This window comes from Equus asinus, chromosome 2 (genome assembly GCF_041296235.1).
Source record: "Equus asinus isolate D_3611 breed Donkey chromosome 2, EquAss-T2T_v2, whole genome shotgun sequence".
In the NCBI taxonomy this organism is placed as follows: domain Eukaryota; kingdom Metazoa; phylum Chordata; class Mammalia; order Perissodactyla; family Equidae; genus Equus; species Equus asinus.
This window is the reverse complement of record NC_091791.1, coordinates 110653024-110670172: the sequence shown is the minus strand read 5'-3', so window position 1 is coordinate 110670172 and position 17149 is coordinate 110653024. Positions and strand designations below refer to the sequence as shown.

Below are 17149 nucleotides of genomic sequence, written 5' to 3'. Positions count from 1 at the left end.
CCATCAGTGCTTTTGGAAGTGTCCTCAGTATATTGTTAATCTTTTGATTGTCCTCTCCCTCGGGAGCCACCATCATTTGCTTATCTGCTCTCTTGCTTGGGGAGGGCAGCTCATCCAGGAAATTCCAAGGAGGATGTGAGCGGTCACAGGCGGACTTCTCAAGACAATGGATCCAGACAGTCCACAATGGTGAAGGCAGCGAGGTATGGTGATGGGTGTGTCATTCTAGGAACATGTCCTGCGTTCTTAGTGATCATGTTGTGCTTGTTGGGTGAAACTGTGGTCCCAACCTGCAAGGCAGCTTCCTCCGCACCTTGGCCATGGGCTTCTCGGTGGCAGGGGCTGTCGATTTATGCTCGGAACCTCGGCGCCAGAGTATGAGGAGAGGCGTTTGTGATTAGACTGTTCATGGTCCTCTTCTCTAAGCTAGACAAGCTTTCCCGAAGCCAAAACTAAACAGAGAACACATGAGAATCAGCCGTGGCCCTGCATTGTTAAGGAAATATTGAAAAATCTGAATTGCAAATTCTGCCACGGACCAGCATCTTTCAAGCAGAACAAATGTGCAGACGAATTTGTCTTTCTTGCCTCCCCCGCCCCTCAAGTCCAGATGCTAGAAAATGGAATATGGCGTTGAGTTGTATAACCCAGTGTGGTGGTAGAATAGAACCAGGGCAACGTTCTGGATCTCTCTCAGCGGCCTGTTGTCGTTCAGTGTTTTATAAGACTTTGAAGCGACACGATTCCTGAAGTATTTTCCTTGCCCATGCAAGGCAGTCGTGCTCACACCCGCTCTCTGGCATGCAAGGGCCATTGCTCTTGAGTCCCTGAAGAGTCGATAATGATTTTAAACTCCAAAACTTACAGTTGCACTTCGGGGGGAATACTGCTGATTTTGGAAAATAGACGGTTCTCCTATAGAAGACAACATCAAAGGCATGAAATATCCCAGTAACTGCTGGATTGTTCCAGAAAAGCTGCCTGGTGTCTGACTTAGTTCTAGTCCAGGGAAAGGTGGGCCGACTTATGACCTTCCAGGCCGCTGGGCAGAGAGCGTGTGCTTCACCTCTTCACTGGTCCCTGAGTCCCCTTTAAACTGGGAGGGCCGGTAGAGGAGGCGCGAGGTGTCCAGCGTGGTGTCACGCCCGTGGGCATGTGTCTGGGGGAGTCTACATGTTCAAGTGTAAGGACGTCACCTTTTAAAGCTGTGCCTCCTGGCCGCCTTGCCTATCTCCCCGGGCTGGGCCTTCCCTCCGTTCCATCAGTAGATGGGCGCTCAGAGCTGAGTCCCTACAAAACGTGGTGGCCTTTGGCTGGCGGGACTGTTTGAACCTGGCTGGAACGTCTGAATCTGAGCACACGGCACAGGGCCAGCTGGGCCGTCACGGTGGTAACTCGGATGCTCTGTTGATTCTTTTCTATTTCAGGACAGGATCAGCGGAGAAGAACTGAAAGAGACAGAGAATGGTTAAGACTGTGGAGTGACAGATGCTGCAGGGCGGCGTGGGAGAGCCTGTGGGGCTGAGCCAGAGGGGATGGAGGCCAAGAGGACAGCAGTGGACGCCGGCCTGGCTGGGGCATCATGGCAGACAGAAGCATAGGTGGCTGATTCCTCATTCCCAGGCCCCAGGCTGTCCTGTCCCCCGGCCTGTCCTGGGCCCCAGGGGATGTGGGATTAAGAGCTGCCCATAACTCCCACTTGTCTGGCCTCTGTCGTTGCTGTGCCATCCTTTGAGGAGAAAGTGACCACACAGACCCCACCTACCTCAGGCCTGCTGTGTGGTCTCTGGTGAGAGAAAGTCCGAGAAGGTGCTTTGTTTGTAAGCGCCCAGTGCTGCATGGGTGCATAGGATCATTTCCCAAGCTCGGATTTCGGGAGATCCTTCGTTACACCCCTTGTGGTTTCTGTGACTCGGGATGGCTTTATAAAGACTGCACTGGCACCCCACGAATGCACCTCTTTCTTCAGCACACGGAACTCGGAGAACGGCCACCCCCTCCGGTCTGCGCTGTGGAGAGAGTTTGCGAGTCTGCCCATGCCAGCCCTCTTGTGATCATGGGAACACTGTCACCAGAGGGGTTTCTGGGGAGACACCTTCCTTTTCCAGAAAAGCTTCAGCCACGTTGGCAGCATCCCGACGGCAGGGGCATCAGGATTTCAGCCATCTCTCTCTCTCTCTCTCTCACACACACACACCCTTGTCAGTCAGGCTGATTCCTACTCACGCATCTGCTCTCAGCTCAGATGTCCCTTCCTGACCACCTCCTCCTCCTCTTCCCATGTGGCCTCAGAGCACTGGGCACTCAGCTGTGACTCCATGAGCCTCCACCAGGGTCAGCCCTGGGTCTGCTTAGTTGCCTCCTGCGTCCCCAGTGCCAGAGTGGAGCTGGCCTTCAGTAAGTGTGTAGGGAATGACTGGTGACAGGTCACCTCAGGAGTGAGGGGTGATACCTTCTTTCTCGTCCTCTGCTGCTAGACTCTGGAGAGATGGGTGGAAGAACAGAGTTTCAGCTTTTTAGGGATACAGTAAACCTATCCCGGAATCTGGGAGTGGGGAGGAGACCACTGGCAGTCCTGAGTGCCGGCAGGATATCACCAGCTGTTTCCCTCACTGGGCAAAGGACGCATGTGGTGGGACCCCTGTTACTTATTTACTCATCCATGTTGCTGTCTGTTCACTCATCCATCCATCTGTCCATCCATCTATCCATCCACCCATCCACCCATCCATCCATCCATCTCCCCATTCTTCTCTCCCTTTCTCCCTCCATCTCTCCCTCATCTTGCCTTCCATCCACCCACCCATCTGTTCACCCATCTATCTATATACCTGTCTACCCACCCACTCACCCACCCATCTGTCCATTCATCCATTTGTCTGCATCTGTCCATCCATCTGTCTGTCTGTTCGTCCATCCATGCATCCATTCCGTCCATCCATCCTTAAGTACAGCAACTATTCAGTGTGATTGCTCAGGGACAAGCTCTGTGCGGTGCAGTGGGGAGATAGTGAGGCACGGTTACAGGACTCAAGGATTAACTATTCTCTCTGGAAGGGTCTCTTCTGGAATGTTCCACTGGAGTTGTTTTCTCACACCTATCAGTTAAAGAGGGAAGAGTCTAATTGAATAGAAGTAGAATCTGGAGACATCCTAAAGGGCACCCGTGCATGTGGGCTCTCTGTGAAGGAGGCACAGACCATAAGAGGGCAGTCAAGTCTGCAGCTGGGAGCATGCTCTGTGTGTGTGTGGTGCCCGACATAACCTTTCACGTGTGACGTGGACATGCGCTGTGAACATTGTACCATTTGAGATGAATGATTGGTGCTTTCTAGTGTTTATGTGAATATGAACTGATGGAAATGTCTCAGGGGCTTGATGAAGTTACTGTTCAATAAAACAGTCCTCTCAAGGAAGAAAAACTGATGTGCTGATGTAGTTCACTGAAGGCCGTGTGCACGAGCCACACAGAGCTGGAAGGGAATCCTCTGAGCTCGTGGAAACACCCCGGGCAGCGGCACAGTCTGTCTGGCCTGGGGCTGTGTGTAGTGTTCCTTTCCACAGGGCGTGTACGGGGAGTGTTGGTAAGGCTTGTGTGTGTGTCTGTGTCTGTGCGTGCATATGTTGTGTTGATTTTATTAAATCACCTTTGTTTAATTTACTATTCAGTTCTTCTCTGTTCTTGCTTATTTATTAACAGCTTTATCGAAATATAATTCATAACCCATGAAATTCACTTAAAGTATATAATCGTGTGATTTTTAGTATATTTGCAGAATTGTGCAACCACCACCACAGTCAGTACCTCAAAAAGAAACCCCATGCCCATTAGCAGCTTCTCCCTTTCTCCCTACCTCCCGGCCCTAAGCAATCACGAATCTACTTTCTCTCTCTCGATTTGCCTGTTCTGGACATGTCATACTGGTGGAATCGTACGATATGTGGCCCTTTGCATCCAGTTTTTTTCACTTAATGTCTTCAAGCTGCATCATGTTGTAGCAGGTGTCAGTGCTTCATTCCTTTTTATAGTTGAATAACATTCCATGGTGTGGAGAGACCACATTTTGTCTCTCCATTTACCAACTGGTGGACTTCTGAATTGATTTCAGTTTTTGGCTGTTATCAATAAGGCTGCTATGAACATTCATGAACAAGTTTTTGGGCGGACCTATAGCTTCAGTTCTTTAGGTATTTACCCAGGAGCAGAATTTCTGGGTCATGTGGTAACTCTATATTTAACATTTTGAGGAACTGCCAAATTATTTCCCCAAGTGCCTACATCATTTTACATTCCCACCAGCAATGTATGACTGTTCCAATTTCTCTCCATCCCAGCCAACACTTACTGCTATCTATCTCTTTGATTATAGCCACCATCCTAGTGAGCGTGGACTGGTGTCTCATTGTGATTCTGATGTGTGTTTCCCTGAAGACTAATGACGTGGAGCATCTTTTCATGTGCTTTTTGGCCCTTTTTATGTCTTTGGAGAAGTATCTATTCAGATTCTTTATCCATTTTTTAATTGGGGTATCTTTTTATTATTGAATTGTAGTCGTTCTTTATAGATTCTGGATACAAGTCTTATCACGTATCATTTGCAAATATTTTCTCTCATTATATGGGTTGTCTTTTCACTTTCTTGATGGTGCCATTTGAAGTGCAACATTATGAATTTTGATGAAGTCCAGTTCATCTATTTTGCTTTGGTGGCTTGTGCGTTTGGTGTTACAGTAGTAATGATTGTGTTTTATAAGTGCATATCCTTTCATTCCCATCTAAAGGGAGTTATTGGGGAGAAAGTTATTTCACTCTATGGCGAATATAGACAAATCCACAGAGCAGTCATTACTTGGAAGAAAGCTGTGTGTGGACCCCAGGCCCAGGCCCCAGGAGAGGCGTGTTGCCTGCGGACTGCTCCCCCTGCACTCGTGAATGGGCTGAGGCCAGCGGAGGACGTTGGAGATCCATGGTCCCGCACAAGCTCGCCTTGTGGATTCAGAGTCTGGCGGCGGTGGTGGACATTCACTGCTATGCACGGGGCCCTCGAACAGATTTTCTTTCAGGGAAAGAAAGGGTTTTCAGCATCGGGCATTTTGTTCCAGGAAGTCTGAGAACAAGCCGTTCGGGCTGAGGAAGGAATGAATCCAACTGGTTGGCTACTTGCAAAAATTATAGGGCCAGCAAATTCTGAGACAATTTCTAAGATCCCCATTTCCTGCGAGAAGCAATGTAAAATCTCTGATTTCGATTTTGTTCTCTGTCTAGGCAAAGATGGTCAACATCTGGACGTTTTGAAGTTAGGTGTCCAAGTTTCCATGTTGAGAAGCCTTGAAATTCCTTGGCCCCCTTCCTCTCCTGCCGCCCCCTCGGCTCTTTCACATAGGGCGCAAAGTATCACCATGGCCAAGCAAGGCAAAAACAGCTGGAGCCACAGTGACATAGTCACGGGAGGCCTGCAACCCGGTCCCCGACAGAACATCCAGGGAGCTTGACTTTCTGTCATTTTCAGCAACAAATGAGACGTAATCAGAAAGAGTAGATTAATCCTGTCAGAAAAATCCCACAAATGGCCACGGCAACTGAAATGCTTCCGTGGACTTGTTTTAATGCACGTGGACTCTGTTTAATGACATTGGCTTATCTTATTGAGCCCTCCTTCCCACCAAACGAAAGTCACCTTTAGATACTAGAAGCTACCTGCTCCAATAGGGACCCTGACATGTGCAGATGGCTACAGAGCTCATGCACTTTCACGGCCTTGATGGCTCACGACTCGTGGCACCCACTCCCTGGGGGGCAGCCTGTGGATGGACACTGAGCGTCTGGCTCTTTTGGTCCTTGGGTGCTTGGATTCTGTTCAGATTCTGTGGGATCTGGAGGGCGTGTCCTCAGGGTGGATGAAGGTAGGATCTTCCTGGTGCCGTGTGAGTTGGGAGGCAATGCGCACGGTTGACTATCATTTCTTCTCGGCTCTTTGCTTGCGGCTGTGGTGCTTTGATTTTGGGAGATGTTTGCTGGATTCTCATGTGACCGACAGGAGCAGGTGAAGTCCTCATGATCTAATATATATATTACCAAATGTATTATATTTGCAAAGTAATGTTATGAAAATCCATATAAATTAAATCCACATATGCTACATAAAGAAATACTGTGAGGAATACATGTAAACGTGACCCTGTGGGGAGACGTCAGGCTCTCTCCTGCTCCCTGGTGGGCATCATTCCCAGGGCTGCTGACGGCTGTGGCCCCAGGGGCTGGAGCTGGACCACGGGCTTTGAATGTCAGAAAGCCAAACTCAGACTTCTGCCTTGATCTCTCTCCCCTTGTCAGAGATTTCAGGCCATTTTCTTAAAAAAATCCTATGCTGCTCCCTTCCTGAATGCTTCAGACATAATATGAGAAGAAGAAAACAGATTTCAACAGTGTACATGCTGATTTTTATCCCACTCACTTTTGCTGTGGACCAGAGCTGGCTGGACAGGTCATTTTTGGAGCTCTGGCAGCTTCGATGTTGGTGCCTTGCTCTGTGAGGGGGCCAGGCTGACTCTCAGAGCCACATCCCCACCCCTGCAGGACCTGGATTATGTCTGAGCTGACCCCTGGGGGTGGAGTTCCCGTGCCGGCTTCCCCAGCCCCGGCCTTCAGAGGGTCCTGGGTGCATGTGACATGCAGAACCCATCAGCCCTTGATGACAGATCAGGAGGCAGCCCTGGGAGAGGGCTCCATTCCACCATCTCTCCTTTGGAGCCAGTTTGGACGCATAGTGTTTTGAGTCCAAAGATTTGGCCCAGCACTTTGTGATGGGTAATCCTGGGCTGGTCACTGCCCTGCCCAGACCGCGTAGGCCTTGCCTGTCCATGGGAATGATGTGTGCGCCGGGCAGTTCCCTGTGCGGCTCAGGGAAGGATGCCCCAGACAGCACTCTTCCATCCGTAGATGTGCTACACACATCGGGTATTGTACTTAGTTGTGACTTTTCACAGTTCACATTCAGGCACACAATTAAATAACTGATCTGATCTTCACCTATATTTTAAGCACTTGTTCTGGCTTATGGCAGAAAATGTAATCTAGTCGATTCCAGATACCTTGCAATCTAACCTCACTCTAAATAGGATTTTCCTTTGTGCCTCTTTCTTCCTGGGGTCAATTCTTAGCTCTGGGGCTTGCGCAGGGCAGGGTCCTTGGTGGGGAGGGGACACCTGCTGTTGGCCTGAGTCTGTCCTGCCCCGACAGGCACCAGCTCATATGTGTGATTGTCTTGTCAGGGCCTCTGCTCCCAGGTACCCGACCATGTGGGCAATGAGGACTGTGCTGGTCACCTTCCACACCTGGACTCCTGCCATGTGACCCTACTGGCATCTGCTCAGTGTCTCAGGATTGGGAAGAACGTGGGCCTGGTTCCACCCTGGCCCCTCACTCCAGTGGGTCCTGGGGTGGCCACTTCCCTTCGGGGCAGCCAAGGGTCCTCGTGGTGAAATGAAGTGGCTGAGTCAGGGTCTGTGAACTGGCAGCTTGATGGTGCAAATTAGTTTGCAGATATTTGTTTGGGTCACACAGGGTTTTAGGACCCAGACACTGCTGTCCATTTCAGGGAGGGTGTGTCCCTGCCATTCACTGGCTGTGTTACTCGCACTCTCAGGCTGGCTGGAGCCAATTACGTTTGGGCTGCCTTTTGGCAGGCTGAATAATGCTCCCCCCTACTGCAAAGATGTCCACGTTGGACTCCCCAGCACCTGTGACCAGATTGCCTTAGGTGGTGAAAGGGGCTTTGCAGATGTGGCTAGGGATCTTGAAATGGGGAGATTACCCTGGATTATCCCGGTGGGTCCAGTGTCATCACATGGGTCCTTAAATGAGGCAGACAGAGGGAGATTTGACTCCGAAAGAGAACTGTCAGAGGGATGCAGTGTGAGAGAGACCCCACCAAGCACTGCAGGTTTTCAATTTGGAGGAAAGGGCAGTGAGCCAAGGAATGCAGGCAGCTTCTAGAACCTGGAAAAAGCAAGGAAATAGATGTCCCCCTGGGGCCTGGAGAAGGACACAGCCCTGCCAACACCTTGATTTTAGCCCAGTGTGACCTTTTGGACCTCTGACCTCCAGAACTGTGTGATAATGAATCCATGCAGTTCTCGGCCACTAAAGGTGTGGCAATTTGTTAAAAATGACAATAGGAAACTAGTCTGTCCCTAGACAGTGGTTCTTAAGTGGGCTGACCTGCACCCCCGGGGATGTTTGGCCACGTCTGGAGATATTTTTGGTTGTCACAATTGAGGGAGGGGCGTTCTTGGATCTGGTGGGTAGAGGCCAGGAATGCTGCTGAACCTCTGCGCTGTCAGGACAGCCCCCACGGCCCCGAGAATTATCCGGCCTGCAATGTTATGCCAAGGCTGAGAAACCTTCCTCAGTCTGACAGGTGCCTTTAGCGCTGAAGGCCTAGATGTCTGCAGCTTCGGTCAATGTCGACCTTGGTCGTTTATGGCTTCAGAGTCTGCTGAGAGCTCAGGCCTCGAGGAGACAGCGATGAAAGACTTAAAGCTGCCATCTGTTGGGCACTTGTTCTGTGCCGGCTCGGTTCCTACTCAAAGAGGGTTCCAGGAACTCCCAGGGCTGTGTCCAACTCTGAGGCTGGGGCAGGACCTGCAAGATGACCCAGTGGAGAATGCGCCGGTGCTTGGGGATGCTTCACGTCTCGGACCTTCCCACTGGCCTGACTGGTAAGAAGGTTCTTCCTTGTTTAGAGGAGAAATCACTGCGTGCCTGTAGTTGAGGGCCATGCGAGGGCCCAGGAGATGCCCTGAAGACTCAGATCTGGATGGCCACGTTGGAACTTGATTCTTCTCTTAATCTGTATCTTGACCCCCATTCTGGCTGGTGGCAGAAAACGGCCATCTTAGAATAGACTTGGAGACAGCCTGGATGAACACCTCTCTCCTGGGCAGTTTTCCAAGGGAAATACCCTTGGCGGCCACACGATGGCAGCCTTGCACAAACCAAAGCGGGCTCGGGCCAGGACCGCGGCCCTAAGTAGGTGTCGGGCCGTGAACACTTGCCTGCCTTCCTGCAGAAACCGAGGAGGCCGGGTCAGTGGGCATCTTTCATTGCAGCTGGAAACTCTGTGCTTTGCAAGTGAAACAGCTGTATAGACCGCTCATGCCTTCCTCTGTTAATGTTTCAATAAGGAACTGGTTCGCCACCCCAGCCCCTGAATTTCAGTGATGTGAGAAGACCAATAATACAGTTGAGACTTATTCTTGAGAAAGGCTCAAAATCTTTTTTTTTCTTTAAGGAAGATTAGCCCTAAGCTAACATCTGCTGCCAATCTTCCCTTTTTTTGCTGAGGAGGACTGGCCCTGAGCTAAGATCTGTGCCCATCTTCCTCTGCTTTATATGTGGGGCGCCTGCCACAGCATGACTTGACGAGCAGTGCGTAGGTCTGCACCCGGGATCCGAACCGGCAAACCCCGGGCCACTGAAGTGGAAATGAGAACTTAACCGCTGTGCCACTGGGTAGGTCCCTCTCTCTTTTTTTTTTTAAGGAAAAAATGTTCAGCTTTCACTGTGCGTCCAGGAATGCAGACAGATCCCAAATTTCCCTGATTTCTCCGTTAACTCCGTAGGCTTGCCAATAAAAAATAAAGACACGGAGCTACCAACCCACTAAAATGCACCTTGCCTCCCTTGGCTGCTGGTTAAAAGTAGGGGGCCTTGGGGCAGGCTCTGTGACCCAGTGGTTAAGTTTGTGTGCTCTGCTACAGCGGCGCAGGGTTTCTCTGGTTCGGATCCTGGGTGTGGACATGGAATGGCTCATCAGGCCACGGTGAGGCGGCGTCCCACGTACTACTACTAGAAGGACCCACAACTAAAATATACACCTATATACTGGGGGGATTTGGGGAGAAAAAGCAGAAAGAAAAAAAAGATTGGCAACACTTGTGAGCTCAGGTGCCAATCTTTAGAAAAAAAGAAGTAGGGGGCCTTGACACTTGCGTGTCCCCCCCCCCCCCCAACCCTTCACAGAGCGAGGGCTTTGGCGATGCTGTGGGGAAAGGGAAGGAGTAAGAAGGATGTGAACGCTACACCCATCGGCGGCAGGTGTGCGGCCGGCAAGGGGAATTGCTCTTTACTGGTTTCTTTCCACCCATGTGTGCAGCCCACATCCACAGTGGAATGCAGAGAAATGGGTAGAACGTTCCATTTGGTCCTCTCTCTTTTTTAAAAACAGCTTTATTGAGGTATAATCGATATACAATAAACCACCCATATTTGATGTGTACAATTCGATGAGTTTGGACATATGTACACACCCATGAACCCATCACCACAATGTCAAGGTAATAGACATAACCATCACCTCCAAAAGTTTCCTGTGTCCCTTTTTATTGGTGTAAGAGCACTTGGCTTGAAATCTACCCTCTTCATAAATTTTTAAGTGCAGAATGCAGTATTGCTCACTGTAGGCACTATGCTGCACAGCGGATCTCCAGAACTCATTTACCTTACATAACTGAAACGTGGACAACACCTCCCATTTTCCCCTGCCCCAACCCCTGGTAACCACCATTCAGTTCTTTGCTTCTAAGAGTTTGACTAAGTGCCTCATATAAGTAGAATCAAATACTATTTAGCTTTCTGTGCCTGGCCTATTTCACTCAGCAATAATTTTCTCCAGTTTCATCCATGTTGTCACAAATGGAAAGAGTTCCTTCTTTTTCAATGCTGAATAATATTCCATCGTGTGTATAGACCACATTCTTTATCCGTTCCTCCGTTGGTGGGCTCTTTGGTTCTTTCCCAAGATGTCTCGGCTGTGGTGAGTGATGCCTCAGGGAACACAGGCTGCAGGTAGCTCTTCAAGGTCCTGATCCAGTTCTTTCTCTTTAGAGACACCTCCCAGAGCAGGACTCTTTCAACCAACTCATTTTTGGCATTTGATGGCATTTTATTGTTTTTATTCAACACATTTCCTTCCTTCTGTGCACCACTGTGAGGGGCCCAAACCTGGCTCCCTGGCGGGGGGGGGGGGGTGTGTGCCTTGAGTGACCTAGGAGCCAGGCTCACTGGGGAGAATGCACATCCAGGGCCCCTTGGCACTCCTCTGTCCAGCCCCCTGCCCCCTCCCTCCCTCTTGCTCTCTAGCACTTTGGCCTCCTCCCATGGGGGCGAGGTTCAGGAAACCCTGGGGCCTGGGCACTAACCCTGAGACGGGTCACCATCCAACTGTGATTTGGACTCCCTTCTCTTCTGTGTCATCACTTTGGCCCCATTTTCATTTAGTTTTTCTGATATGCTACTTGGGCTTCTCAGCAGCAGCATCTAAAATATTTTGGGGCCAGTTTTGCTCATTTATAAAATGGAAAGAATGTCCCCCTCGCAGGATTCATTGGGAGGCTTAAGGTAAATGCCCAGTATCCAGAGATGCCCAGTTCCTCGTGGACCTTTGGTGGGAAGAGGAGAGAGAGGGACCAAAGAAGGCGGAACAGCGAGTAGAGCAGCTGAGCCTGGCCAGCCTCCCCGCTGGAGGGTGCGCTGAGACCTGGGGGAGGTGGGGAGCCAGCCCTGGTCCCCAGGTCAGGTGGGAAGCAAGGGGGACACCCTCTGGCCCACGGGGCCTTCCCCTTCATTAAGCCAAGCTGGGCCTGCTAACAAAGGTGCCCAAGGACCTCCCAGCCACAGTGGTCCATGTGAGGACACCGTGCTCTCGCGTATCGAGCTTCTTATTACTGGTATGAAACCAGTTCGTGCATTCATCCTTTCCACGGGCCAGGCGCTGTGCCCAGGGCTGGGACTTGTGTGCTCGGCAGCTGTGGCCCCTGCCCTCCTGGAACTTTCTGGCCAGTGCAAGTAGCAACCCCTGCAAGAAGCAATAATAGTAATGGAGACAGGGGCCCTGGTCTTCACAATCAGCGTGTTAACACATGACGTTAAAAAGCGCTGGTAAAGGAACTCCTGTGGGAGAATGAGCACAGAGCGTGCCCTAGAGGCGGAGAAAAGATGAGGAGAGAACCATCCTCCCATGGCTCATGGCTTCCAGGACCAGATACGACACAGCCAGTGAGGTGAATGCAGGAGGGGTTTCTGAGGAGGGCAGGGTGCCGCTGAGGGGTTGGGGAGGCGGGGAGGGGGAGACAGAAGGGGGGAGAAGGATAGAGAGGAGGAGAGAGGTAGGTGGAGAGATTGAGAGAGACAGGAAGAGGGAGAGAGGGAAAGAGGGAGAGAGGAGAGAGAGGAAGGAGATTTGTGCATGGCTGACGAGATCTGTGTCACTGGCTGGTGGCATTGTTCAGCCACCTTGGACTCTCTGTTATGATTCTAAAGGAGTGGCCCAGAAGCTGAGGTCCATCTGTGGAGTTCATCCTGGATCGTCGGCCCCCTGAATTCCGGGTCAGGACTCACACTCCACAGCACTGATGCACTTGGCCCCCCATCGTGAATATCAGTTGAAAGCCTGCAGAGATGGGAAGAACCCTTCGGAGAACTTGGACACTGTCCCATCTGGTGGTGTCTCTCATGGAGAAGCCCTGGGGCGAGGAGGGGTGGGCACACACCCCGTTAGGAAGCCTGAGCTCGAGGTGACAGCTCTGTGGGCTTGTCGGGCAGAGCTGGGCGTCCCAGCGGCTCTGAGGCTTGATTGGGCACAGGCAAACTTGCCTTCAGTGGAGTCATGACTTGCTACATTTCTACACACTGCTCCAGATGGACACTGCTGTATTTTGGTGTATATACTTTTAGACCTTTTGCTTAAAAAGTAAGGCCATAGTAGTAATCATGTTGTACATGCAATTTCCTTCCTGCTTTTTTTTTTTAAACGTGAGCATTACTGAGTTATTTTACCCCAGTGTTTTAACCGTCATACTTAAGTCTGCCTAAGATCTCATCAAATCGCTGTACCGTAATTTATACAACCTCTTCCCTCCTCTTGGATATTTAGGCTGCTTCCTGTTTTTAGCTGTTATAAAGAAGAAGTTGCAAAATGTAGAGATCTTATCCAAAGGAATAAAACCAACGAGTGAAGGGAGGGGAAATAATTTTGGTTGGGGAGGATTTCTGATCTCTCTCAAATCCTTCCTCACAGGACCAGCCTTCTTCGGAATTCTGTTTCCTTGGCACAAACTTTGGCTTCGAAGAGCCTGTCCTCCTACCCCCTTTAGCCTCTCTCTCTGTCCTTGCCCCGCCCTGCTCTGAGCTCTCTTCCTTAGCCGAGGGGAAGAAGCGCTCTCTCCCACTGTCATGGGGGGGAGGCGTGGAGTTGGCGGGACTGATGCTCAGCCAGGGAACAATGCTCAGAAACCCGGAGCAGAGACGTCATTTGCAAGAATAAAGGGCACAGACCGTGACCTGCTTCCTGGCAGACACACTGTTTTTGTGCGAGAAAGATGAATTTAGCCTCTATACATCATCCTGACCATGCGCTCCCACAAGGGCTTCCCCATCCACAGGGTGGGAAATCTTGGAGCTTTGGGGATGAGAGTGACGTGGGGACTGTTTGGGCCCCTATTGGTGACCCAGCCCCTGGCTTCTATTTCTACAGGATGATCAGCATATGGTCCATGGTAATCTCCCAGGCGAGAAAATGTCCTCATGGCTACATGGCCATACCATGGAGACTCTAGATTGTTCCCTTGAGGGGTTTGTACCCTCTGTCCTTAAAGCTAGGAAACTTAATTGACCCAGTTTAATTTGTGATGGGAGTATTCTTGGTTTGGTAAGAGAGAAGATTGTACCAACAGTCAGGGGGAAATCTTATCACACAAGGAGGCAGCAGTAAGGTGGAAAACACACACCTGGGGCTGGGGATTTGGCTTTGTGTTCTGGCTTTGCTGCTTTCCAGGCAGGTGATCTTGGGTGAGAAGTCTAACCTATGTGGGCCTCAGTCTCGTCATCTGTGAAATGGGAGGAATGAGGCGCCGGCCCCATGGCACCATGGTTAAATTTGCACTCTCTGCTATGGCAGCCCAGGGTTCGCCAGTTCGGATCCTGGGTGTGGACATACGTACTGCCTATCAAGCCGTTCTGTGGCAGGCATCCCACATATAAAGTAGAGGAAGATGGGCATGGATGTTAGCTCAGGGCCAATCTTCCTCAGCAAAAAAAGAAGAGGATTGGCAGCATATATTAGCTCAGGGCTAATCTTCCTCAAAAAAAAAAAAAAAAGGTAAAGAAAAAAAAGAAATGGGAGGAATGAGATCCTGGTCCTCAGGGCTTGTTGGTTGGTCCCAGAAGCTGGCGTATGTGGAGGCTACTCAGCTTGTAAGGCATGTGCAGCTGGCTTCCCACATCGGCCGTCCTGCCATGCAGATACCCCATGTGGTGTGATTGGGGCGGGTGACCCAGACCTAAGCCAGGCAGAGCATGAGTTGTCCAGACAGGATGAGTCTAAGGGGCCTGAAAAGAGGCTCGGGGGAAGGGAGTGTGGAAAGACTGCTGCCATCTTGTGGCTACAGAGAAAGGCTGGAAAATGGAATCCGAGCTGAGATGGAGAGACACCGGATCCTAGGGCCTTTGATTGAGTCCCTGAATCCAGCTGTGCCTGAAGCTGACCTCTGGAGTTTTCAGTTGCAAGAGTTAGAAGTCTCCCTCTTTTGCTTAAGCCAGTTTGAGTTGTTTTTTTTTGTTACTTGAAATCAAGAGTCTAGACTGATACATCCTTTTCTCCAGTTTACTGTCTTTTGTAATAATGGAAGGAAAAGAGAAAGGTGACATGGAACCTCGGATGGTTAGAGCGGTACCGGCCTTCAGGACGATCTAATTCCGCCCATGTGCTTAAGGCGAGACTGTCATGGGCCCCAACACTTCTGCCTTTGTGGACCCCTTCCTCCATAGAAAACCCAAACACAAAACACGCACACACACACAACCATTTTGCTACTGTATTAGCATAAAGATGAATATAACCCAGGACAGATTGTATTCATTTTTTTCTTATTTTGAGATAAATTAAAACATTTCCTTGGGCCCTAGGCAGAGTGCCTGTTGTGCTAACGGGTGAGCCAACTCTAAGGGTGATCTTTTCTCCTGCTTGTATATGGTTTTGCCATGGGCATACATTTATAATGAACAGTGAGTTCCTACTTACAAGCAAATCACCTTTTCAATTTCTCTATGATGCAATTAAGAGCAACATAACTGAGACCCAGTTTTTGACTTAGAACACGTATAAGCAATGCTGTGTTCTGATGGGTGGGGGCTCAGACCATTCATCCCTTCTAATTGACTGAATGCATTTGTGGTCTGATTGGCTTGAGTGTGATGGGGGGAGTGTCTTAGGGCAATGCTCACTTCTGATTGGCTGAATACACTAGTGGTCTGATTGGCCAGAATGTGATAGGCTAATATGAAGAGCATTGTTCACTTCTGATTGGCTGAATCCATACGCTGGCTTATTGGTCTGGGTGTCAGGCAAAGCCCCATGTGCTCAAGACTGCAGGCTGAGAAAATGGAATGGAACACATTGGTTGTACCAGGCAGAAGCTCCCCATGTGTGTTAAGAAATCTCTAGCATGAAATGCCCCCACTACAAGTCTTTCTGTAAAAGTTGTGCAAAACTCAGGGCCGTTGATTTTGTGGAGTGACCTACAGCTGTCCCTGCGTGGATGTGGATGTTGGGTATCCTGACCTCACTGACCGGCTGGATGCTGCGGTTGAGACCAAGGGTCCTTCTGGCTTTGTCTCCCAGTGCATCCTGGCCTGCAAGAGCATGGGGATGGGAAAGACAGCTCTGGTGTTCAGCTCGCTCTTATCTTCTCTCCCATATACCCCAGCTCCTCCCTGGCTTTTCCTCAAAGAGTTGCCAGTCTGAAGCCCTGGGACTCTGCCAGTGTAACTGGAGCAAGATAAGTGTAGACTACTTTTCCAAATGTTACGACGAAGCAATCCAGCCTAAATACATGTTAGACTTAAGCAGTGGGCCTCAGAGTGGGACCTCAGACCAGCAACATCAAGGTCACCGAAATAATGTTAGAAATGCAGATTCTCAGGCCCCATCCCACCCCTAGGGAATCAGAGACTCGGGGTGTGGCCCAGGAATCCTTGATTTAACAAGGCTCCCAGGTGACGTGGATGCACACTCAGGTCTGAGAACCTGTGCTCTGTTGGAGGTCTCTCCCCAAAAGAACGAAGACTTTTCCTTACTTTGGAGGAGGCCTTTCCACGACAGCTTTGCTAACTGCAAGCCCGGCAGACAGGCGCCCCAGGCCAACCGGCTCTCTCCCAGGCAGGCAGGCCCTGAGACCCGAGGGGCCTCGCACCGGGGCTCCACGAGCCCGGGTGTCCCGGGAATCCCGCTCCAGCGTCTCCTTTAGGTCCTTCATCAACACCCAAGCAGAATAGGTCAAACCCCTGTACACGTCTTGACCTTTACTTCTCTTAATGATGTGACAGCCTAGCCATTTGTGTTATCTAAGAAGCTTGAGAGACGGTGTCACTGCGCCGTGACCACGGGACCACGTTTTCCCTAGGATGGAAGATCCCGGCCAAAGCGCGCGGATCCCCGCAGCTGCCCCGCATGGCCACTAGATGGCGCTGTTGCACTTTCCTGCGCACTCCGCGGGGCGCGCCGCGCCGCGCCGCCACCCGGCTTCCCTGGGTCCCACCAGAGTGCCTGAAGTGAAATAACAACGTGCCATTGTGAGCCGAGGCCTATTTCACTAAGATGTCCAGGAAATGATATGCAGCCAGGAGGCTTTGGCCAGAGGGAACGCTGACTGGGGGATTGTAGCGGGAAAGCCCCTTAGGACTTTATAAGCTCCCTCCCCACGCGCTGCATGCCTCCCCCCACCCCAAGCCCTGGCCCCTGGGGGTGGCAGAGCTCTGGTCACAGACCCTAATATCAGTCGTGGGAGGAGCGCTTGTAAAAGTGGCGACAGGCTATTTTCTTCTCCGGGGAAGCCTCTAATCTGATTGCATCCCTCTCATTCTTTTGTGTGTCTGTGCATCAATTCAGCCGCGACAGGGAGTAAAAGGAAAAACACCACAGATTGGCAAGGGACCTGCAGAAGGCTCAGATGGAGGAATAACAATCTGCTGCGTTTGAGGACATCGGGGCTGGGCGCGAACGAGCGGGCATGTGGGCTGTGCGCAGCAGGCTGGGACCGGGTTTAGGGGCAACTCCAGGTCGGAGCGCAGGACAGCTGTAGCGCCTGGGAA

The 17149-nt window shown here is 50.7% G+C and overlaps 1 protein-coding gene across 10 annotated transcripts in view; it reads left to right on the top strand.

The window, feature by feature from the left end:
* The window catches only part of LOC106836606 (protein FAM169B), a 90999-nt gene extending 80498 nt beyond the window's left edge, over positions 1–10501 (top strand). For 2 of the 10 annotated variants that reach the window (XR_011497639.1, XM_070496145.1), the window contains 2 exons: positions 110–203; positions 1428–10494. Coding sequence is in view for 8 of the 10 variants with exons in the window: in XM_070496145.1 (XP_070352246.1) it covers positions 110–203; positions 1428–1452 (119 nt within the window). In the remaining 2 variants the exon portion in view is untranslated. Of the gene's footprint in view, positions 1–109; positions 204–1427 lie in introns of all 10 variants that reach the window. The other 8 variants (XR_011497640.1, XM_070496150.1, XM_070496139.1 and 5 more) reach the window with 6 other exon arrangements.
* The last annotated feature ends 6648 nt before the right edge of the window (positions 10502–17149 follow it).